Source organism: Mus pahari, chromosome 2 (genome assembly GCF_900095145.1).
Source record: "Mus pahari chromosome 2, PAHARI_EIJ_v1.1, whole genome shotgun sequence".
NCBI classification, from domain to species: Eukaryota; Metazoa; Chordata; class Mammalia; order Rodentia; family Muridae; genus Mus; species Mus pahari.
This window is the reverse complement of record NC_034591.1, coordinates 161,909,015-161,933,865: the sequence shown is the minus strand read 5'-3', so window position 1 is coordinate 161,933,865 and position 24,851 is coordinate 161,909,015. Positions and strand designations below refer to the sequence as shown.

Genomic DNA, 24,851 nt, shown 5'->3' with positions numbered 1-24,851 from the left:
TCAATGTTATACCATGCTTGGAACACTGGGCCTAGCACCTCAATGTTATACCATGCTTGGAACACTGGGCCTAACACCTCAATGTTTTACCATGCTTGGAACACTGAAGCCTGCCCTTCAGTGTCTTCTCTGAAGCACAGGAAGCTGACGAAGCAGGTCTGTGTAGGCACTTGGCACACTGGCTATTATTTCAGAACAAATTCTAAACTGTACCACCCTTGTATGTCAACTTGACACCAACTGTAGTCATTTGGGAAGATAGAACCTCAGTTGAGAAGATAGCCCACCAATTTGCATTCTGGGCAAGCCTGAGGTACATAGTCTTGTTTGGTGATCCTGGTGGCATAAGAAAACAGGAGGAGTGTGCCAGAACAATTCAGTAAGCATCACTCTTCCAGGGCCTCTCATGATCTCCTAATCCCAGGTTCCTGTCCTTCTTGCATTCCTGCCTTGACTTTCTCCAGTGGTGGACTGTGCTAAGGATCTGTAAGTTGAAATAAACCCTTTCCTCCCCAAGTTGCTTTTGGTCATGGTGTTTCATCATAGCAATAGAAGCCCTAGCTAAGACAGTCTAAATGCCTGAGTATTTCAGTATCTATGTCATTCACTTCAATGGCCATGATTTAAAACAAGATGCCGTGTATTCTTAAGTGAAATTCTCCAAACACTAGATATTCAAGTGTATCACATGAAGAAGAGGAGAACAGATAATAGGCAGGAAAGCTAAAGGACGGGACGGAGAGGAAGGAAGTAGGAAAAAAAGCAAGTGGAGAGAGGAGGTTACAGGAGAAAACAGGAGGCAGGAGGAGGGCCTGGTCCTCAAACAGGCACTACCACCCTGACCTTCCCCTTCATAACCACACTTCCTCAGTAGTCTTTGTCCATCTCCACCTTCCTCACAACTATCAGGGTCAGTCCCCTGCAGCGGTCCTTTGATGAACACTCACATTACTCTCCTGACTTCTGCAAGTATACTCTTAGCCTTCCATTTTTCCAACCACTTTCAAACCTACAGAGCAATAACAACCAAGTTCCCATCATGAGTATCAAGTTCCCCTGACCCTCTAGTACCACGTGCTCACCTGATTACCACAAGGATCCATTTAGATGTCCCACAGGCACATTATGGCTAACTATCACTTTACACAGCCCAGACTGGCCTCATGGTTCACTCCCATTAACTGAACACTGGATCTGCCAAGCCAGTGGTATCTCATCCAGTCTCCCTGTGCTGCTCACATCCAAACCTTTGCCACACTGTGCAGTGCCTCTATGACATCACAGTGCCATTGCCCAGACACAAGCCAACCCTGGAGCTCAGACCAGGCTTCCAGTGTGAACAGTCACTTCCAGTGTGAACAGTTACTACCCTGTTGTACAGACTTCAGCAAATTTCATGAGCTTTTCACAGTCACAGTGTCCTCTTACAGAAGCAGGGAAATAGCATGTGCCTTAAACACCTCAGATTGACATTAGAATGCTGGAGCAAGCTAACAGATGCAGCACGTAACAGCAGAGGTGCAGGGTGTGCTGAGTGAGCAGAGGAGCAGTGACCAGAGTGAGGACACTCACCAGGATACTGGAAACCAGCTTTCCCAGGATCATCCCACCTGTCTCCTTACCCACTTAACCACAGTGGAATTCCAATTAGTTGCTTTTAGTTAAGAATATTATTGAGTGTGTAAAAAATAATGACCTTAAAATATTACATACTGCCGGGCAGTGGTGGCACACGCCTTTAATCCCAGCACTTGGGAGGCAGAGGCAGGTGGATTTCTGAGTTCGAGGCCAGCCTGGTCTACAAAATGAATTCCAGGATAGCCAGGGCTACACAGAGAAACCCTGCCTTGAAAAAAAAAATTACATACCAAACTTTTTGATATGCACTACAAGGTAAATGTGTATACATACATATACATATGCATACACATATATACATACACTCATTATACACATATACATATATATGTGTGTATGTATATGTGTGTATATATATACATATACATATATATGTATATATACATGTGTGTATATGTGTGTGTGTATATATATATATATACACACACACACACACACACACACACACACACACACACACACACACATTTTTTTTTCGAGGACCTTCTATAGAAACTAGTTTCCCAGATCAAACTAAAGAAATGGAAAAGAAAAATTAGAATAGGATATGGGAACCGAAAAGAATAATACAGATATTGAAGGAGACTAATAAGTTTGGTCTAACCTTTAAAATTCTGGATTCACAATAGCAGCTAATCTGATAATATGAGCAATATACAAATATACACAATTAAATAGCAATGGACACAGCTTAAAAATAGGAAATGTCCCTTGTTTTAAGTCTTTAGACTTTTAAATAATTAATTTTAAATTTTTCATTAAAATTGCAAGTGCTTACAGAAGCACAGTTTGTAAAGTTGATTTGGTTAGTACTTTAAAACAGGTCTCTTAAGGAATTCCTTTGGGGGAAATCAAGCCACCAGGCAATAACCTCACAGACAAACATGAGTCTCCAATGACATCATAAGGCTTTTTCATACAAGAGCAAAAGCTATATAACTCCAGTAACTCTGAAATGAAAACCTTATTAATATGAATGCATCATTCAGAACTAAACTTGAAAAGACAGTAAAACCATGCCTGCAGGGTGGCACAGAGGAGAGTGCCCACTACCAAGCCTGTCTGCCTGAGTTCAGTCCCTAGCACAGATATGATAGAAGGTAAGAACAAACTCTTCCAAGGTCCCTCTGAACTACACACACACACACACACACACACACACACATATATATACACGTACACACATATACACACAGGCATACAAATACATACACACATATATGCATACACATACATACACACACATATAAATATATATACATATACACATGCATACACATACACGTACAAATGAGTGTACTTTTAAGTATTTAAAAAAGCTTGTAGACAAAAGATTCTTTATAAATAAAATAAAAGTTTTAAAAAAACAAGATCATATAAAATTTAGACTAAAACAGGGGTGAGATTGTGATGTCAGATACAAGAAAAACATCCTAGTGTCCAGTTATTTAAAAAAACTGGATGATTACAAAATATACAAAAGATAAAAAATTATATACAAAATAAAATGATATACAAAAGATAAAAAGTTGTTTTCCTCATTGCACATTATTGCCTTTAAAACAGCAACAATTGCTGAGTTAGAAAAAGATACATGCAAATACACCACAGATAAAGCCTAATATTCCTAATATGTAACGAACTTAAAACTGGGCAAAAACTTTCAAAGATTCTTTGAAGTATGGACTGAGCAAATGAGATGAAACACAACAGATGACTTTAGAGCTGTTGGCAAAGACTAGGCAGGAGAAAGAACCAGAGACTGATGGGCCTGATGGGCAGACAGGAGGGAATTCTGTGGGAAGACAGGAGAAGGATGTGAGTCTCCTCTCTCAGCATTAGGGACTTTTGAACCTCAGTAACACTTCACACACTCAGTATAAAAAATATATCAATTAGCAGGAAATAGGGACATTGAACCCTAAAACAGATTGCAAAGAGCAAAAGGTAAACTAACCAGGCTGAATGACTGTCCTGGTTTCCTCTGATGCTGTGATAAACCCCATGACCAAAAGCAACCTGGGGAGGAAAGGGGGCTTGGGTTATAGGCCACAGTCCAGGATGCCAAGGCAGGATCTCAAGATAAGAGCCACAGGCGGGGCCTGAAGCAAGCCCATGAAGAATTGGAGAACACTGCTCACTGACTTGCCCTACCTCAGTTTAGGGCACCTACTCAGAAATGGTACAACCCACAATGGGCTAGGCCCTCCCTCAGACACACCCACAGGAGGATCTGATGGAGAGAATTTCCCATCTGAGGTTCACTTTACCCAAGTGTGTCAAGTTGAGAGCTGAAGGTGAATAGGACACCCTCGTCATACCCTGAGGTGGGAGCACAGCCGCATACTGCACTGAGACACAGTCCTGACACCATATACCTTCAGTGTAAGAAAGTCACAGTAAATAAATGCTGACACAGAAAAGCAAAGGCAGATGGGGAAGAGAAGAAGGATAATGGAGAACCAACCTTGGCTGGTCACTAGGCTGGTGGGAGAGCTATAAGGCCTGAATGCTAGTTGCTTGCTCTTTCTCTCCATGTGAGATGCCAGGAATCAGGCAGAAGCTGACAACCTGGAAAGGCAGCTGAGAAAGGAGCATTGCAGAAGAACAGCTCTGGAAGAATGTGAGCTGGGGAGAGCACCCTGCAGATCCAGGGTTCTGTCTGAGAGACTAATTTCATGCCATCAGGAAAAAAATGTGGAAAATTCTATTAGCTAATTTGGGACTGAGCAGGCAAGATAATTTACTGAAAAGGCATCGCTGTGGGGGAGTTCTGCTGCTTCCTACGCTTCTCGATGATCCACCTGAGAGAAGACAGCAACCCAAATCAGCATAGTAAGGGGAGAAGTGCGACAGTCAAACTTCAAAGGCTGTGAACAATGTTTCTGGATGGACTGAATGCACACTGAGAAATAGAACCACCAGGAATGACTCCACGGACCCAAGCAGTGGCTCAGGACAAAGTTTACCTAGCACCTGTTAGGTCTGGGGTTCAAGTCCTCTACTGGAACAAAGCAGTATTGTATTCATGTGAATGGAAAAAAGCAGCCAGCGGGGACAGCCAGCCATGTGAAGAAAGAAAAGTCAAGATGGGGACTCTGCAATCTTTTGTCTCCAACTTGACACTGGAAACAGCCTCAAAGCTGCTATACAAGACTTGCTCAGAAGGACAGAGAGACACTTGGCAAGAATGTCAAAGTTTCTCTCTAGCAATTTAAAGCTGTTCTCTATGTAAGCCACATAGTTCATGTACAAAGAATCAGGCTATTTGTGTATGAGCAGGAGGCCCTTGAGGCTTAGAAGCCAGTCACACACCCAAGAGTGAGTGTCTTGGAACAATTTACTTACACAACTATTAGAGTATCTCCAGAAAAGACATAGGAAAAAGAGCCTGCAACTCAGAAAAGCTAAAGCTGGCTTCACTGGATACATTGTAGCTCAATCACATACCAGGTTCTGCATGGGATTTACTCGCAGAGGTCATTTTTACCATTGGAAGCATCATTCCTATAACAAAGATATGGGGGAGTGAATCTAAAAATTATCCAGCACCCTGTAGGACTGATTTTGAATGTCTGACAGCCAAGAGGGATGGTGAATGGACTCAGGTTATGAGAACTTAAAGAAGCTAGATATTTAAATCTATTCATAATGGTGATCCCCAAATAATAACAGAACACACCATCTAATTATTTTTCCTAAAAGACATCTTCTAACTGTGCTTTCAATTGTCTTTCCTGTATGTTTTCTGCATAAGTTTCTTGAAATATCTCTTTAAAAGAAATACATTTGGAGATAAACTGCCTCAAAAAACTACACTCAACTCTATCGCCCTAACAGCACAATTAAGCTGGTGAATAAAAATCTGAATAGGGTAGAGTGTATACTATTTCAGACCAATCTGTGGGTCATGACCCTTTTGGGGGTTGTCAGATATTTACATTGTAATTCATAACAGTAGCAAAAGTATAGATATGAAGTAGTAATGAAAATAATGTAATAGTTGGAGATCACCACAACATGAGGAACTGTATTCAAGGGTCAAAGCATTGGGAAGGTTGTGAACTGCTGGTGTAGATGAGAGTGTAGAAATGACCATACAAATACATCTGTGTATCTATGGGTGTGCATGTTTGTATGTATATATATATATATATGTGTGTGTGTATGGTACAAAAATATAAGCACACACACATATATATGTATATATATATACACACACACATATATATACATATATGTGTATATGTGTGTGTATATATATATATATATACACACACATACACACACACACATACACACACACACATACACATATATATGTGCACAAAGAGTTAGCAAAGAATGAGAGCTTTTCCATCCAGCATCACAAAGGTTTATAAAGAGAAAGAAAATAGAAGCTCTTACAGTCACTGATCAAGCAATATTCTACCAATGTACCTAAGACCTGTCTGCAGCTGGAAGTGTATCGTATAACAGAAAACCGTTTTAGATGTTTTTAGTACAGTGATTCTCAACCTGTGCCATGACACCCTTGGGAGTCACATATCAGATATCCTGAGTATCAAATATTTACATTATAATTCACAACAGTAGCAAAATTACAGTTAGGAAGTAGCAGCAAAAATAATTTCATGGGGGTGGGTGATGTCACCACAACATGAGGACCTGTGTTAGAGGGCCACAGCATTAGAAAGGAGAGCCGCTGCTCTAGTAAATAGAGGTTTGCTGCAGAGAGACTTCTCGTTATACAATCATCCCAAGAGCTAAAAGGGAGGTGAAAGCAGCCATGACTGTGGCAGCTTTTAGATTTCTCTCCTATAGCTATGACGGGAACCAGAGAGTTCCTACTGATCCCCAGGGACTAGTTAACACACAGGACAATCTGATTATTATCCAGTGCGTCCAGTGCCAGGCAGATACTTCATGGATTCTTGTGAGAGTCTACGACCAGCAATTAACTTCTCTTTACAGGAACCTACCACTTTATATGCAAGCCTGGGAGCTCTTGAGATGCCATGTGTGGCAATTTGCTAAAGACGGTCAGGATGGTGGCTGAAAAGGCTCAGCAGATAGAAGAGCCTGCGTAAGTGTGAAGAGCTGAGTTTGATAGTACAAGGGAAGAACTGGCTCTCACAAGCTATCCTCTGACACCCATATGCACTATGGCGTGTGCACACAGAAACAAGCACATATAATAAATAAATAAATATATAAATAAATAAATAAGATGTCAGAGATAGAGGATAAAGATAGATAGATGATGGGTGATGACTGATAATAGAGATAATAGATGATAAGACAACAGATATAGATAGACTGACAGGCAGACAGACAAGATGATAGGTGACAGGTAGATTATAGATGCATGATAGATAGGCAGGTAAATAAATAGAAAGATGATATATAGATAATAAACAGATGATACATGGATGCCATGATAGAGGTAAAAAGGTGAAAGAGAGAAGGAAACCATCTAAAAGACTGTGACGTGAAAACTTAAGGGTCCTTTGGAAAGTCAGTTGTGTTGGATGGTGTTTTCTTGGGGCAAACACATGAAGGAGTGTTTGCTGCAGTTTCTTGATGCTTGCTTCTGTGGACTTGGCTGACTGGCAGAGTGATGTCAGCTGAGACAGATGCATGTGCTAAGGAAAGACCCACGGAGGACATGTGATGTTTGGAGAACGTATAAATAAAACCTGATGGTCAGTGATGGAGGCAGAGCTTGGCTTGCTTATAGAACTAGCTGTGTGACGCTTGTTGATCTGGTCTTCACTGATCGCTTTGCTGAGAGGCTCAACTGAGAACTTCTCCTGGCATTCCTCTGGGTCCCTCCTGATGCTTGTGCCAAGGCTGAAGCCTGGCTGTCTCTGCTAGGTAGTGCCACAGCTGCTGATTTATGTTGCTATCCCGACTGTACTGAACTGGACTGCTGGTGTTTCCATACAGTGTTTGGAAGTGGATCAAACTGTTGCTGCTGACTCTTGTGAACTGACCTGCCACTTTCCAGACAACACAGACAGGAACTGCTCCAAAGAACCATTTCTAAACAGGTTCATTTCCTCTGTATCCTGTCTCTTCTACTACCTCTGGTAGGTACTAGGCTAAAAGGAAGGTTAAAGTATTTAAGAACCATCATTAAAAGTAGGATTGGAAAAAATTAAAGTTATAAGACAGTTCTTCAAGAAGAGAAGAAAGGGAGCAGGAGAGTAGAGGAGCTACATGGGTACAAAGAAGTGAGGAGTGCGTAGTGTTAAGTACAACTCAGCTGACAGTGAAACATTTAACAGGGAAATCAGGGACAAGAGGCAGGAAGATCCACCTCTAGACTGTGCACACAAGGAGGCTAGGAGGTAGGTGTTGGGACATGGGCATGGGGGATGGACATAGGGGAATGGAAATGGGGAGGTTCAATGGAAAGGAAATGCTGAGTAGACTTGTGACTACAGAAAAGTGATGTGAACTTGTAGAAATGGAGAACATTCCAGAAGGGGAGAAAGCCAGAACAAGAAACCAACGAGGGGCCTAAATGCACATAGCTAAGCCATCAGAACAAGGGTGGCACTGAGTGCACCTCTCACACCGGAAAACACAGATGCATAAATAAAGAAGATCTGAAGGCAGGAAAGTCCAGGGCATTCATGCTACAAGCCATTGGATGGGAACTTGACGAGCAGAGATCAAAACAAGGGGGCTACGGTGAGAAACAGAAATACAGCTAACACTATCAACAGGCTGCAGTCTGTGTCTGCTAACCGTAAACAGTTGACCTAACCAAAAGACGAACTGATACCGTAACAACACCACACCAAGAACTGACACCATTGCTAAAGAAAGCGAGCACGGGTCGGCTGCCCACAGAAGCCAGTGCTGTGTGGAACGCACAGGGGGCTTGATTACCACAGGGAGGAGAAGCTTTGGGGGTCAGTCGTGTAACAGTATATTTCGAAACTGTTTTTTCCAATTTGAAAACATTAATTAATTCTAATATCCACTGTGTAATTCCACTCACACAGAAATGTTAATACTACTTACCAAAGAAGAAGAGCTACCACTATGAGTTACAGGCTTGCAAAATACAGCTTTAATTGGTGTGAGGGCAACTGACATGTATCTCTGAAAGTGAATTCCCAGTAAATCTTAGCACTTAAGTAAAACATAATTATAAAATTAAAATTCTAAAACAAAAGCTGAAATTTCTAGAGATGCACACTGACCTTTAAAATGTAAATTTACATATAAATTTCAATCCACACAGAAAGGCTTATAGCAGACTGGGTTACTTAAGTTGTTATACTACAAAAAAAGTCTTACCTGGCATTTCCAACAGGCAGAAAAATGAACAGCTTTCCTAAATAAATATGACCAGTTAAATTTCTGTACTTTCAAACTCTGAGGATGTATCTAGTTATGAAAACTAAAATTAAGTTGTCCAGAAAACTAAAATTAGGTTATAGAAGACAAGAACTGTGTTCACAACACGGTGTCCTTCTCACCACAGAACACAGGAACTTTGTTCACACCACGGTGTCATCACTACAGAAGACAGAAATTGCATTCACACCAAGGTGTCCTCCTCACTATGGAAGAGAGAAACTGTGTTCACACCAAGGTGTCCTCCTCACTACAGAACATAGAAACTGCATTCACACCAAGGTGTCCTCCTCACTATGGAAGAAACTGTGTTCACACCATGGTGTCCTCCTCGCTACAGAACACGGGAACTTCATTTCATTCACACCAAGGTGTCCTTCTCTACAGAACACGGGAACTTCATTCACACCATGGTGTCCTCCTCGCTGCAGAATACGGGAACTTCATTCACACCAAGGTGTCCTCCTCTCTACAGAACATGGGGACTTCATTCATACCATGGTGTCCTCCTCGCTACAGAACATGGGAACTTCCATTCACACCTTGGGGTCCTCTGCACTATGGAAGACAAGAACTGTGTTCCTCATGTAGCCATGACACAACAAGTGTCTGCTTATTTTGCTTTATTATAAGATTTTACAGAAAATAGTGCATCTCTGATTTACACCTGATGAAAGCCGAACTGACTTCAAGAAAGAGATTCTAAGTAAGATTTTTGAGACCAACAACACCTCTCCTTCAAAACAGAGAAGGCAAATGCCTACAATGTCATCACTTTAAACAGGGTCTGATGTCTGATATCCCTGTTCCATGAGATGAAACATTCTTAAACACAACCAAGAGATGTGACTGGTGATATGAACAATCCAGAGTTCTGGAACTCATCCATCCACATGGTTTCTATGGAGGCCAGGGGTGTCCTCCAGCCATGACCTTATTTTCTGGCCATCCATCCACATGGTTTCTATGGAGGCCAGGGGTGTTCTCCAGCCATGAACTTACTCTCTGGTCATCCATCCATGTGGTATCTATGGAGGCCAGGGGTGGGTCCTCCAGCCATGACCTTACTCTCTGGCCATCCATCCACATGGTTTCTATGGAGGCCAGGGGTGTCCTCCAGCCATGATCTTACTCTCTGGTCATCCACCAACATGGTTTCTTTTCTTCCTTCCTTCCTTCCTTCCTTCCTTCCTTCCTTCCTTCCTTCCTTCCTTCCTTCCTTAGATATTTTCTTCATTTACATTTCAAGCCTTTCCTAGTTTCCTCTCCTAAAATCCCCTATACCCTCCCCCTCCCCCTGCTCCCCAACCCACACACTCCCTGCTTCCTGGCCCTGGCATTCCCCTATGCTGGGGCATATGATCTTTGCAAGACCAAGGACCTCTCCTCCCATTGATGGCTGACTAGGCCATCCTCTGCTACATATGCAGCTAGAAACACAAGCTCTGGGGGTACTGGTTAGCTCATATTGTTGTTCCTCCTTATAGGGTTGCAGACCCCTTCTGCTCCTTGGGTACTTTCTCTAGCTCCTTCATTGGGTACCCTGTGCTCCATGCAATAGATGACTGTGAGCATCCACTCCTGTATTTGCCAGGCACTGGCATAGCCTCACAGGAGACAGCTATATCAGGGTCCTGTCAGCATTATCTTGTCAACATATGCAATAGTGTCTGGGTTTGGTGGTTGTTTATAGGATGGATCCCCAGGTGGGGCAGTCTCTGGATGGTCTTTCTTCAGTCTCAGCTCATGTCTGGTAGGATTGCAAGCTGGTACAACCACTCTGGAAATCAGTTTGGTGGTTCCTCAGAAAATTGGACATAGTACTACCAGAAGATCCAGCAATACCATTCCTGGGCATATACCCAGAAGATGTAGCAACTGGTAATAAGGACACATGTTCCACTATGTTCATAGCAGCCTTATTTATAATAGCCAGAAGCTGGAAAGAGGCCAGACATCCCTCAACAGAGGAATGGATAAAAAAAAAAAAAAAAAGTGGTACATTTATACAATGGGGTACTACTCAGCAATTAAAAATGAATTTATGAAATTTTTAGGCAAATGGATGGATCTGGAGGATATCATCCTGAGTGAGGTAACCCAATCACAAAAGAACTCACATGATATATACTCACTGATAAGTGGATATTAGCCCAGAAACTCAGAATATTCAAGATATAATTTGAAAAACATTTGAAACTCAAGAAGAAGAAAGACAAAAGTGTGGATACTTTGATCCTTCTTAGAATGGGAACAATATATCCATGGAAGGAGTTACAGAGACAAAGTTTGGAGCCAACATGGTTTCGATGGAGGCCAGGGATGTCCTCCGGCCACAACCTTACTCTCTGGCACATGGTGACTTGGCAGGAGACTCGCACCCAGACATTAATGTCACATCATTTTCCACAACAACATTTTGTCACTTTCAACAAAATTAACTGTTAGCAAACTAAAAGAGAGAGGGTTTGGGTTTTGTTCCCCTTCTTTTATTTAACTTCAAATTTTCTCTTTCCAGCAAACAGGACGCTAGGTACTGAGCTAAACCACTTACAGAAAGCAATTCAGTCAGCCAAACTGAACACTGATGAAAATAAATAGAAAACATTCAAGCAGAAGGGAAGTAAAGGAATTAACAGAGATAAGCAAAATTTACCCAACTCTGCAAACCTCAGCCTGATCGTCAGGCTCTTGGGTGGGTAAAGAACAGGGTAGGGCCTGGCCACACACTTACTTCATCTCCACGGACCTCGAGATGAACATGAGCTAAATGCAGAGCAGTGAGAGCCTGTCCTACAGCCAGCAGGCACTGTCAGGAAAGGGGCCAGGGGAGAAGGGCACAGAAGACAGACACGGGGATGGAGGCGGGAAGCACTTCCCACTAAATCCCAAGAGTGGACAATGTGAGACATGAGGACAGGAGGGGACAGTGAGGATGGGGGCTGGGGGAGACAGCAAGGATGGAGGTGGAGGGAACAGCAGAGGCCAGGGGTGGGGGAACAGCAGAGATGAAAAGAGAGCAAAGTAGAAATACCTCAATGGACAAGTTTCACCTCAGATTAAATGATGACAGGAAATCAGTGACTGACAGATAAATGGCTGTGTCTGGGTGACACTCAGCAACAGGGCTTCACCTACTCACCCTCATTCTGTCTCGCCCTCTGACAGGCTTCCCTGGTCCTTGAAAGGACCACTAGTTCCAACCCAGCAGGACCTCTGTGACCATTTAGTTTGGGCTATTTTACTAGCACAGATATGGCATAAGGCAGACAGAATTTTCATTCTGTTCCTCACCATCCTCCTGGGCTTAACACAACCTATGATTAAATGTGGGGCACCCTGCTTCAAATTGGAGGATAAACTGCAATAATCTAAAACAATGGGGAGAAATAAGACCTGTGTCATCAACACACCCCACAAAGCAGACACTGTATTTCAATCAGAAGCCCAAGGGTTTAAAACTCTTGAAGACTGATCCATCAGGGATAGGAACACCCAGCGAGTCTGATGTTTACTCAAGAAAAGTACAATTCTATCAGCAGCAGTTGCCTTCAGATAGAAAACAAATGGCACTTTGTGCTCATTTTTAAAAGAATGTTAAAAGTGACCTTGGACTAAGTCTGCTGAGGCCCTTGCTAACACGCACTGCTGGACAATAAAAGGTGACCATATGGTTCTCACTGGCCTATGTGTCCGTCAGACTCAAGTGGCATTTTCTCTAAATTGACAGAATAATTTTAAAAACCTTAAACAAATTTGTGATATGTGTGATGTATGTGGTGTGTGTGATGTGTGTGTGTGATGTGTGTGAGCACTAGGGCAGGCATGCCACACTGCCAGAATAACTTCTTTACCACTGTTCAGGTACAAAATGGCTAAAACTTCACAGGGACAACACTTCTGCAAAACTGAGCCTAGGTAAAGTTTTCACTATTTCTCACAGTTCGTTCTCTCTCTCTCTCTCTCTCTCTCTCTCTCTCTCTCTCTCTCTCTCTCTCTCCCACACACACACACACACACACACACACACACACACACACACTTCTACTTTTGTAGTATATTGGGCAGTTTCTGTGTTGTTTATCCTAAAATTACTTGGCATGGTCCAAAACAATCTATCTGAAGTCGTAGACAATAAAACCAGCCTTCATTACACTCACCAAAACAAAACAAAAACCTCAAAATATTTTCCATGTTAATCAAGAGGAAGGGAGCTTTCAGTGCTGGGAACTGAACTGGGCTCCTTACACAGGCATGGCCAGCACCCAGCACTGGAATACATGCCCAACCCTCTTTCCATTTTTTATTTTGAGACAGGGTCTCACTTAAGTAGCTTAGGGTGGCCTTGAACTAACCAATGCTCCTTCCTCACCTCTGGAACAGCTGGGATTATAGACCTGCACCACCAGACCCAACTTCAGAAGTTAAAGGATTACCTCTTCACATCAGCCATGCTTTAATAACAAAAAAAACCTAACTATGTATTACCTGCAAGGCAGGAGAATCAAGTAAATCAACACAGAAGTCAGAAGTGAGATTAAAAGGCTTCTACTAGGCCTAACAGCAATACTTAAATCAAGTGAGATTTTGTAACTGAATATTTCATATGATTTATTCAGAAGAACATGGCAATTATAGGTACAAGACTGCAATACACTACAGAGGTTACTAAAACACTCAGAGAGATATCATAAAAATAGGTCAAATTACAATCACCAAAATCATAACAAAGTAGATGTTTTATACTTCAATATCTTAGAATCTACAAAAAATATGAGAGGAAAAAAAACTTTAAAATCAAATTCCACAAACAACAAATACACTAACAGCTCTGACCCAGCCTCCTGGGTTCTCACTGGAGACTAGAGCAGGCACAAGAAGTGAACATCCTCACAGCACGGTGGTGGCTTTGCTCAGGCGTGACCAGAAGTGGAGAAGAGCAGAAAGGCTCATCTCACATTTGGCTGATATACTGATGGGTTGCTGGGCAGCCACAGAGCAGACAGGGTGTGCGACAGATTAACCACAGAGGAGACACGGGATGCGGGACAGATAACTAGACATGGGGGGATTACAGGATTCCAGAACCTCAAGAAATAAAGCCAACTCTCCAGGGGAAAGACCAGAAGTATAGAGGAGCAGACAGTAAGCTCTGATAATCTGAAATCACACAGACCTCTGAGGCAGACCAAGAAGAACCTGAAACTTAACTCTGCAGAACAAAGTAAGAGTTGATTTACACCCACATTAACAAGGATGACAAGTGAAGGACAGCAATGACCAGTCAGGGCCCTGTATTTGTCAGGGTTCTCTAGAGAAGCAGAACTTTGAAAAGAAGAAAGCAAACGTGGGATTTATTAGAATGAGTTACAGGCTGAGGTCCAGCTAATCCAACAATGGCTGGCTGTAAACAGAAAGCCTAAGATTAGAGTCTAGTAGTTGCTCAGCCCATGAGGCTGGATGTCTCCTCTGATCTGCACTGGACACTAGAACCTAGTTCTAGTAGGTTCTAATGCCAGTGAAGGAATGGACTTGCCACCAAAGCGGAGAGCAAGGAGGCAGAGCATAAGCTCCCTTCTTCCATGTCCTTATGTAGGCTCCCAGCACAAGATGTGGCCCAGATTAAAGTCTTCCTGTCTCAAGATATGGATTACAAGTGTGTATCTTCCTACCACAAAGGTCTTGACTAGAAGTGGATCTGCTCACTTCAAACCAAGCAACATACATACATACATACATACATACATACATACCTCATACATACATACATACCTCACAGGTGTTATTTCTGGATTCTACTTCATTCTGTATATAGCCAAGCAGACAATAAAGAATAACTATCACAGGCCCTGAAGTCTAAGCCGGGCGCCTCTGCCAGAAATGTACCAGCCAGTCAGCCTCACCTAGTCCTCTCATTTCCACTTTATGCCTTAAGAATTCCCACTACAGAAAACTTAATGCTCCTATAGATACTTAGGCTTGCATGCTGGGGACAAAGAAAAGAGACATTCTTCTGTCTACTGCAATGGCAGGTCCTGGTCTCTGGAATCCATAACAGAAACTTTAGACCAAGTGTGAAAATTACAATATATAAAACAGGGCTGTAAGGCATTTTCTTAATTGCTAATGGATGCAGGAGGACCCAGCCCACTGTGGGTGGTGCCAGCCCTATTCTGCTAAAGAGGACCTGAACTCTTGGGAGCAAATCAGTAAGCACCTTTGCTCCTCCATCTGTTTCAGTCCCTGCCTCAAGTTCATGCCCTGTCTTCTCTCAGTGATAGGCTATCACCATAAGCCAAACAACCTTTTTCTCCCCAAGTTCCTTTTAGTTGTGGTGTTTCTCATAGCTAGAGAAAGCAACAACACCAGTTTGACTTGAGCAGTAACTCACAGTTCTACAGAGCTGTCATCCTAGTGCGATTTAAAGAAACTGGCCATGACAATCAAGAGCAGAAAAGGTGGTGAACAGCCTTGGCCTGAGAAGAAAATGCATGAAGTAGCAAACGGAAGCTACATGACAACCTTCGCTCAAACAGTAGAATCACAGTGCTACAATCTGACACCCCAGGGCTAGGGAGAACACACAGAGTTTTGAGAGCCCTGGCTGCTCTTCCAGAGGCTCAATTCCCAGCACCCACATGACTGTTTATAACTCCAGTCCCAAGACATCTAAAGGTCCCTCCCTGCCTGCACAGGTACCACAAACGCATGCAGTACACTGACATTCATGTAAGCAACACACACACACACACACACACACACACAAATAAATTAAAAGTAAAACCCAGTGTCCGACTTAATAAGGTGTCTAAATGGATAGAAGACAGGGAGCAGAGAAAGTTTTAAATGTTATCACTCTGCTGCCATCCAATCTGGAGGTCAAAACCAGTCCTTCCGAGTCAAGTCCAGACGCTCATCCTCAATTAAGTCAATTAAAAGAGCCAAACTAAAAGTATAAAGCAAAAAAGAGGGATTTATTTGAAAGGGCCACATTTGGAAGAGGGGCAAAGTTTAACAACAGGGCAAAATGCACATCTCTGCAGTCCTGGTCAAGGTGTGGCTCTGCCCAGGACTGCCTGCCACTACCTGGACTCCAGTTTCATCTGTCAGGTGATTTGACAAGTTGTTAGAACTGTGAAATCTCATTCCAGGAAACAACCCCACCCCCTTTCCCTCCTCTCAGCATGACATTCCTGGGAAACAGAGTCTATTATTTCACCATTCTCATGGTCAGACTAAGGCTCAGTGTCTCTTTAAAATGCCTTCGCAAGCCAGCCAGTCACACTGCCTGTAAGGCACAGGTATGTGAGCGTGTAGGAAGGCATTTTCCAATCTTACCACAAATGCAGATCAGATCAACGAACCTTGTGGTTTTTTCACTGCCACGTGTAAACATGCAATCACATAGAAAACAGTGTTTAGACTCGGATCCTGAGCCCTCAAGATGTGTCACACAGATACCCCTGGAAAATGGAGCTAGTAGTGAGAGGTATGGCGATTAATAAATGACCATTAGCTGTCCTAGGCTTTCCTGTCCAGGAGAATGGAGAATGGAAAGACTGAACCATGAAATCAAAAAGGCATCCGTCTTCCAGGTTCCCCTCTGCCAAAGTCTTAAGAGGAATGTTTGAACTTTCCTGTTGGCTTTGTATGCAAATAGCTCCAGATGCGAAGGAACCACATCTAAGTCACTTGCTTCAGCATCTGCTGGTCCAATTCCCATTATTCCTTCTGCAGGGCTGGCCTGTGACAGACAGTTTAGTCTGCCCTCTTTATAAGCTGTTTTGAAGGAGCTAATTTGGATTAAAGCATCTATCTGGACCACTTGTTTTTCCTTTGATGGTCACTGAGTTCTAATGTGGTCTGTACAGAGCTGCAGGGAGCTCAGAAGCCCTATTGGAAAGGACAGTACTCAGGGTTTGTGCCTCCCACCTTGCCTTCTACACAACTTATATCTGTACAGTCAAAAGCAGAAAGTGAACAGACTTTTGCCTCCTAAAACTGTGCCACCCACAGTGTGTAAAATGGCTGCATAACACAGCCTGACTGCAGGCAACCACTATCACAGACTCTATGCTGACACTATGTGTAAAGGTCTGCACACGCAAGAAATGCATGCCATCCTAAGCAGCAGCTTCCAGTCAGTCGGTGGAGCTCACAGAACTAGTGGCTGACCCTTCACGAGCCTTCTGCATCTACAGCAAAGGACTGAATCGATGGTGAACACACAAACAACCTTATTCAGCTCCATGGATTCTGAAACTCTACAAAAGGAGGCACAATTAAAAAAAAAAAAAAAAAAAAAAAAAAAAAAGCCTATGGACTACAAACCAAGACAAAGGAGCATGAAGAACTGACAATGTCAAGTAAAGATGAGTCTTTTTTGTTTCACAAGGACACAGTCTAGGGGCTCAGGGGACACATGGGGGCATGGGAGGGTAAAACAAGTGCAGGGAGGACATGGAGCAGGTCACCATGCAGGAGCAAGTCACCACTCAGGAGCAGGTCAAGGCACACTCCATATGCCAGGGTCTCTGCATGTACACAAGCTTTCATACTCACATGTGCACATTACATGCATGTGTCTATCCACAGATAATCATCAATTTCAGGAGAATAAAGGAAGAGTGCTCCTTTTATAGACGTTAACAAAGGTAACTATCTTGCAACAAATTCAAAACATGATTTCTTAGTGACAAATTTTGAGTTATTTTTCTAAAAATTATACTCCTATGAGCAGCCATCCTGAATGTTGCTGTATTATTTACCACACAAACCCAAAATTAAATTTATTTTCCCTTGGAAAAAAATGGTATAAGAAATAATAAGTAAAGTACAAAAAAATAGACCTGTGGTAAATTAAAATGTGACCTAAGTGTACTGTTTCTGTCATACAGGAGAAGCAAGGAAGATGCGAGGACAGATCAGCTATGTAGCTACTCCATGCTTCTGAGCATCTGTGGCTACCACTGAGCACAATGTGTGTGCAGGAGGCATGCTTCCAGAACACTCCTAAAAGTCAGGACAACCTGCAGTTAGGTTCTATACTTCTACCAGGGGATGCAGAGATTGACCTCAGGTGTCAGGAGACAGGAGCCTGATTCACTGAGCCGGGTCCCAGGTCCTGTGACTATTCCTCCCAGTCATTACTATCTGAACTGAAAGTCATCAAAACATTTAATGCAGTCACACAAAATGCAGCCTCTTAGCAAGTACTGAAAGTTTCCAAAGTTAACGTATTTTTGAAGCAAAGTTTAGCTTCTTGCTACTCTACCTTATCACTAAGACCATTAAATTATCCCATGGATTGAAAACAACCACGAGGAGAAACCAGCAAGCAACTCTACCACACAGCACCGGCTTCATGTGTCACTACCGAGCAGTTGTGATGCCAAAGGATGTGAACCTATTTCTGCAACACAGAGACTAAAACAGGCAGGGACAAGTTACAGATAAAATTATATAGCTAAAATCAGAGTTAACGACCATCCTGCACTGCCGCTACGCAAATGAGCCAAAGGTGGAAGGACCCCAAGTGTCCATGTACGTGAGTAAAATGATGGCTGTCAGGATTCAAAGAGACATGACAACACTGAAACTGGAGGGTGTCATTCTAACTGAAGGAAAACACAAGACTGTGCAGTCACACGTGAATACACCTGGAACATTCAAATTCTGAAATACAGCACAGTAGCAGTTACCAGAAATGAAGGGCACAGAAGGGGAAAGCCACTGGTGTTGGACAGTATGAAGTTTCAGTTGTACAGGATATGGGATTAACGGATACACTAAAATAACAAAGACGGTAAGTCTTACCACCATTTTAAAACTATGAATTAGGATATAGTAAGCACCAAACAAGTGGTACAAAAATGACAGTGTAATAGTGTTCCAGAAGTAGTTCTCATCATAAAATACCAGTGTAACAGTGTTCCAGAGGTAGTTCTCACTATAAAATACCACTGTAACAGTGTTCCAGAGGTAGTTCTCATCATAAAATACCAGTGTAACAGTGTTCCAGAGGTAGTTCTCAACATAAAACACCAGTGTAACAGTGTTCCAGAGGTAGTTCTCACCANAAAATACCAGTGTAACAGTGTTCCAGAAGTAGTTCTCACCATAAAACTCAACACCTCCCAGTCTCTTCCCTCACCTCCCCTCTCCCCCAGATCCACTCACCTCCAATTTCCCTCAGGGACATCAAAGAAACACAGCATAACATGCTACATACAATAAGACCAGGCACATACTAACACATCAAGGCTGGATAAAGCAAACCAGTAGGGAGAAAAGGATCCTAAGAGTAGGCAAGAGTCAGAGACAGCCTCAGCTCCCACTGTTAGAAGTCCCACAAGACTACCAAACTACTCAGCCATAATATAAATGAAGAGGAACTGGGCCAGACCAAAGGCTCCCTGATCTCTGCAAGCTCCCACGAGTCCAGGTCAGTTGATTCTCTCAACACCTTTTTCTTAAAGAAAACTTACAGCTCAGATGAGCAGATGGGAGGCGGGGCATGGGGAAGAGGCAGTGAGGTGGTAGGGTAGGTAGGTTATTCACATCAATTTGGCTGTCTGCAGGGTGAATTGAAAACAAGGAAGGTTTGCAAGCCAGGAAGGGTAAGATTCTCCACAGAGCCTTACCAACCTAAGACAGAGTTATGCGCTGAAAGACCATGTTTGTTTATAACAAACACAAAAAGGCTGTGTTTGTTCCTATTACACAAACATGATGTGCATGTCTTGAAGATGGGTAAGGAAGGCATTCTTTTCAGAACAACCTAAGACAGGCTCAGCCTTGTTTATTGATTTAAAAGGGGAGAGATGTGGAGAGCCTTTTGGGGTACCGCTTGGCAGAAATCTGACATTCGCCAAGGACAAGGAAATGAGCTTCTGTCAGGAATGTGACAGTGGCCATGACTAGGAAGTAAGCTCAGGCAGGAATCTGACATCAGGTCATAACTCTTATCAGCTATCTGATCACAGGAAAAGTAACCAAGAAGGTCAGATGCTGCACAGGAGTGAGGAGGATGAACAAACCTAGAGTGTGCACAGAGAACAGTGCACACCTTGTCACTTCTCCATCCCACCCACAGTGGCCTTGAGTGAGCACTTACATAGAAGACACATCTCCTGAAGAACTGGGAAGGCTTGCCCCCTGCCCAAAGAACCACAGGCTATAACCATCCATGTGGAGAGAGACATGGATAATTATCCCCACATGGAGCTGAGAAGCAGTCATCTAGCTTGTCTTGAAGCGGTACTCTCAGTATAATACTACACCTCTTATGCTCACTAACAAAATTCATATCTTGACCCTAAAAATTAGCCTTTCCATATTCCCCCAAAATAATTAAAACTTAAACAGAATGTTTGAGTTATCTTCCAAGATATGTCCTTGAAAACATATTTTCTGTATAGATGACAAACAGGTATAGTGTAGAAGGGACCATCATGCATAGTAACCAGTTCACATCACCATCCTAGAATTGATCTCCACACAGACCAGATAAAATCCTGGATTCTGGATCTACCTACCTGAATCCAGCAGCGAGAGAAAGACAGCTGTACAAAGAAGAAGAGAGAAAGATAGACGGCCATGGCTTTAAGGACAGCCCTTAGCCAGGTCTGCTAGTATCCATTTCTACAAACCCATAAGGAAACCTAGAAGAAGACCATTGTCAGAGCTGGGATTTTAGGGGACATGAAGGAAAGAGTGAAGCGGGATGAGAGAGGTTGTTGGCTCACTGGGCTACACACAGCCTGCACTAGTGACAAGAGAGTCTTGGGAACTACCACTCACGCCCAGGCACTGAAGGAGCCCCTCTCCCTCATCTCACAGAATTCTGCCTCTCCTACTGCTACCATTCCCTGATTGTGAGCATACAAACTAACCATGTCTTTAACACATGGTCTTCACAACATCTTTATCTTGTCCTTGTGAGATGGGTAGCATTGAACAGGGACAAGCAAGTGTCTCTCTGTAAATGCCTTTAGGCACATGTCCAGGAGTGGTAGAGTTGGAGAATATGGTGGTTCCAGTTTTACTTTCTTGTGAAATCATCAAACTGACATCGGGAGAATGTGTTGCCAGCAGCAGTGGATAAGAGCTCCTCTTTCCTCATATTCACTCCAGTATCCCTGCCTGGTATCTCATACAAACACAACCACTGTCATCAACAGGAAACCTTCCCAGCCAGGACCTCTAGCTCTGGGCTTTCCCATGAGTTTCTGGCTCCTCAGGTACACAGGCTGTAGAGATTCCACATGATCACCCTGTAGGAAATCCAACCCACCCTGATATTTCTGTTTACAGCCGCATTCTATCAGAACCAAGGCTTGATCCTCAAAACTCAACTCCACCTCTTATGTCATGACCACATCCCACCAAGTTTTCCTGCTGACAGATTTCCAGACACTTGAGCTACTGGAAAGGAACAAAATCGTCAGGAAGACGAGAAAGAACAGATCTCATCCCTATATACACCTCCTCTAACAAACTAAACAATCTTCCTAAGTCATACTTTCCTCATCTATTTAACAGAAAGAGAATAGCTAACAGCCCACCTTCTGATAAAGAGCTGACAGCAGAGGTACCGTGAGCCACTGGATAAATGCAAGATCGCACTGACTCTTCCTACTGATTCTCAAGGCCATCCAAACCACACTATGATTGGGTACTAGTCACGTAACTGTGAGTCTGTACTGAGGGCATCTATGCGCTACACACTGCACTTAGTACAAAACCACAGGGAGGCTGGAGAAGTTCTGGGATTAAGAGCACTTGCTGTTCTTCTACAGGACTGTCTGCAGCCACAGCATCAGGGAACCCGGCATACTCTTCTTGTCTCCAAGGGCATCAACACACACATGCACAAACATACACACAGAGACAACATACACATAAAAAGGAAATCTTAAAATAAGAAAGACATACCCACCCCACAGCAAACACGATGCCTAACACCACCCAACTGAAGTGTCAAACACTGAAGGTCTGATAATGGGCATACTGAGACATGGGAGGAAGGACCTGGAAATAAATACTAATGCAAAAAACACTTCAAACCAGAAGTCAGAATATTGAGGGGGTAAGAGAATACAGACGTGGGGTGCCAGAAGACAAAACTAGCTGAGAATTCTTTCTTTCCTATACATATATTTTTGTCCTTTTCTTTTTTCTTAACACCCAAAGTAGCAACTCTCCTTATGGTATTTTCATACTTACTAGCTTTTATTTGACCCTTTCCTCCAACCCCCTAACCCTGTACTGCCTGCTCTACCCAAGTGCAAGCTCATCCACTCCCAGGACCTCCCCTCTCCACTATCAAATCACATGTGCTCCAAGACCCTCCTTGACCAGTCTTCATTCCAGTTCCCTCCATCGACGATGCCCAGTCCCAGGTACATGCACATATGTGAAAGTCAAAAGCTGAGATACAGGTATGACAGAATACATGCATGACTGACTGAGTCCAGCTCACCTCACTTCACACTTTCCAGTTCCATCCATCTCCTACAAACTTTGTAACTCCGTTTTCTTTAACTGATCAAATCCCAATGTGCATATGTGTGTTTTCAGATCTCTGTTGAAAGCATCTACTCCTTGCTTCTGGGAGGAGTAGCAATGAACACAGCTGTGCAGGCATCTCTGTAGTGAGATACTGAGCCTGTTAGGCGCATGGCCAGGAATGGTAGAACTGGGTGTGTTCCCACCAGCACTGGGTGAGAGCTCCTCTTTCCTCAGCATTCAATGTCATAGTTTCCTAGATTCAGGTTATTCTAACAGGGAGAAGAGGAAGTCTCAGAGTGATATTATATGCATTCCAAGATAGGTAGGATATTGAACACTTTTTGAAAATATTAGTGGCCAACTATTATTTTTAATTTGTAAAACTTCTACATTTAAATAATAAATTACTTTAGCAGAATGGGGAATGTCATATGCAAATAACCCAAGAAGCTTCTTGATAGCTTTCTAAACCAAGAAATTTGAACAATGGGTGTGTACTTGAGGTTTATTTACTCTTAATAATCTCTTCTTACAAGCAGTCTCACTCTAGCACAGCGTGTGCAATGCAATTCATGCTTTGAATAAAAAAAATTTTTGGATTCAGAGTGAATCGAGGACACTACAGTTTTCAGGTCAGAAAAAAATGTAAATTTAAAAAAAAAGAGAGAGAAGTAGATTTTAAAAACAGCAAAAACATGTTGCATAGAAAAAAGAGAATCCTGTGACTAGGAGGTAGTAGTACCTGCAGGAAAGGTGGCCCAGGGGACAGCAGGAGACACAGCTTGATTTCCACCTTGCTCACCATCAAAGGTCTCTGCGGCCTGGAAGACAAGTCAAGACGACCTGAAAAGACCTACAGAGCTGGACTTTACACTAGTTGTCACATGCAGGCAGGCACGCCTGTGACATGCCTCTCACTCACATTCTCTCTGATCAGCCCACTGCCCACCTCTGCACTGTTCTCCACAGGGAGTGCCTAGGCCCCAGTTCTCAGGTAAGCAATTCCCTTACTTATTCCAATAACCTCGTGTCAATCAAATGTGTGTTTCATGTATCTGTCATCACACTTTCACTTGTGCACTTTATTTCAACTGCTCTAATTTAACTCACTACAACGTTCATTCATCTATGTAAATTTTTCTTTAAAAATAGACAATCTTTTAAAAGATCATTTAGGTTAGCACAAGTCTTAGAGACTGCTCTGAGTGAGCACTGAGCCTGACTTCTTCAACAACCTACTCGGGATTCACGAGCATCAAGCATTAGAGAGCTGCAAAAGCTCTGTCTCTCAGGTAACTGTCAGAGCAAGACTACTATGACATCAGAGCTACAACTTCACAGAGGGTAATTCCTATAGTGCACAGAGTCATCAAACAAGGAGTCAAAGGGCACAGGCAGCAGAGGATGACGCTGTGCTGCCCACTAGCTGTGAAGATGAGCACACTGTACTTAAACACAGGACAAAGACCTTCCACTCCTCCCTAGCAGAACTGAAAAGGAAGCAGGTGAGCACCATGAAGCTGTCATGCTGGTCAGTGTGGGATCTGGTATGGAAAGGACCAACCACATTGTGAAGAGATGCTGGACTCACTGGTCACTTGTGAAAGTATGACAACTGTGGCTTTGCTATGGACCTGTGATGGTTCAGAGATAGGAGAATATGCTTGAATGGGGCCCTTAAATAACAGCTTCCAAACACTACTGCAAGCTACGTGACAGTATGAAACTCATCTTCTCATCAATGTCAGTGGACTTTTCACAAATTTTTATGTTTCATTTCAGGAAAGATTTAAAACATGAAATATTAAATAAAAGTATGAAGCACTCAAATGAGCTTAAAAAACATTTTTGGATAAAATTTGGAATGCATGTATGTCAATACTGCCTGCCTGGACATGGAGAACATGTGTCTATAGTAGCTGTCTGCACATGGAGAACGTGTGTATCTATAGCAGTTCCCTGAACATAGAGAACATGTGTGTCTATAGTAGCTGCCTGTACATGGAGAAAATATATATCTGCAGTAGCTGTCAGCACAAGAAAATGTGTGTCTACAGCAATTACCTGCACATGGAGAACATGTGTGTCTATAGCAGTTCCCTACACATGTGTGTCTGTAGTAGCTGACTGCACATGGAGAACATGTGTGTCTATATCAGTTCCCTGCACATGGAGAACATGTGTGTCTATATCAGTTCCCTGTACATGGAGAACATGTGTGTCTATAGTAGCTGCCTGCACATGGAAAACATGTGTGTCTGTAGTAGCTGCCTGCATATGGAGAACATGTATGTCTGTAGTAGCTGCCTGCACATGGAGAACATGTG

The 24,851-nt window shown here is 42.9% G+C and overlaps 1 protein-coding gene across 3 annotated transcripts in view; it reads right to left on the bottom strand.

Annotated features, from left to right (window-relative positions):
• Ccdc91 (coiled-coil domain containing 91) overlaps positions 1 to 24,851 on the bottom strand; it is a 165,199-nt gene that overhangs the window by 107,470 nt on the left and 32,878 nt on the right. For all 3 annotated transcript variants that reach the window (XM_029535495.1, XM_021190587.1, XM_029535494.1), the window contains exon 3: positions 23,267 to 23,345. Coding sequence is in view for 2 of the 3 variants with exons in the window: in XM_021190587.1 (XP_021046246.1) it covers positions 23,267 to 23,345 (79 nt within the window). In the remaining variant the exon portion in view is untranslated. The remainder of the gene's footprint in view (positions 1 to 23,266; positions 23,346 to 24,851) is intronic.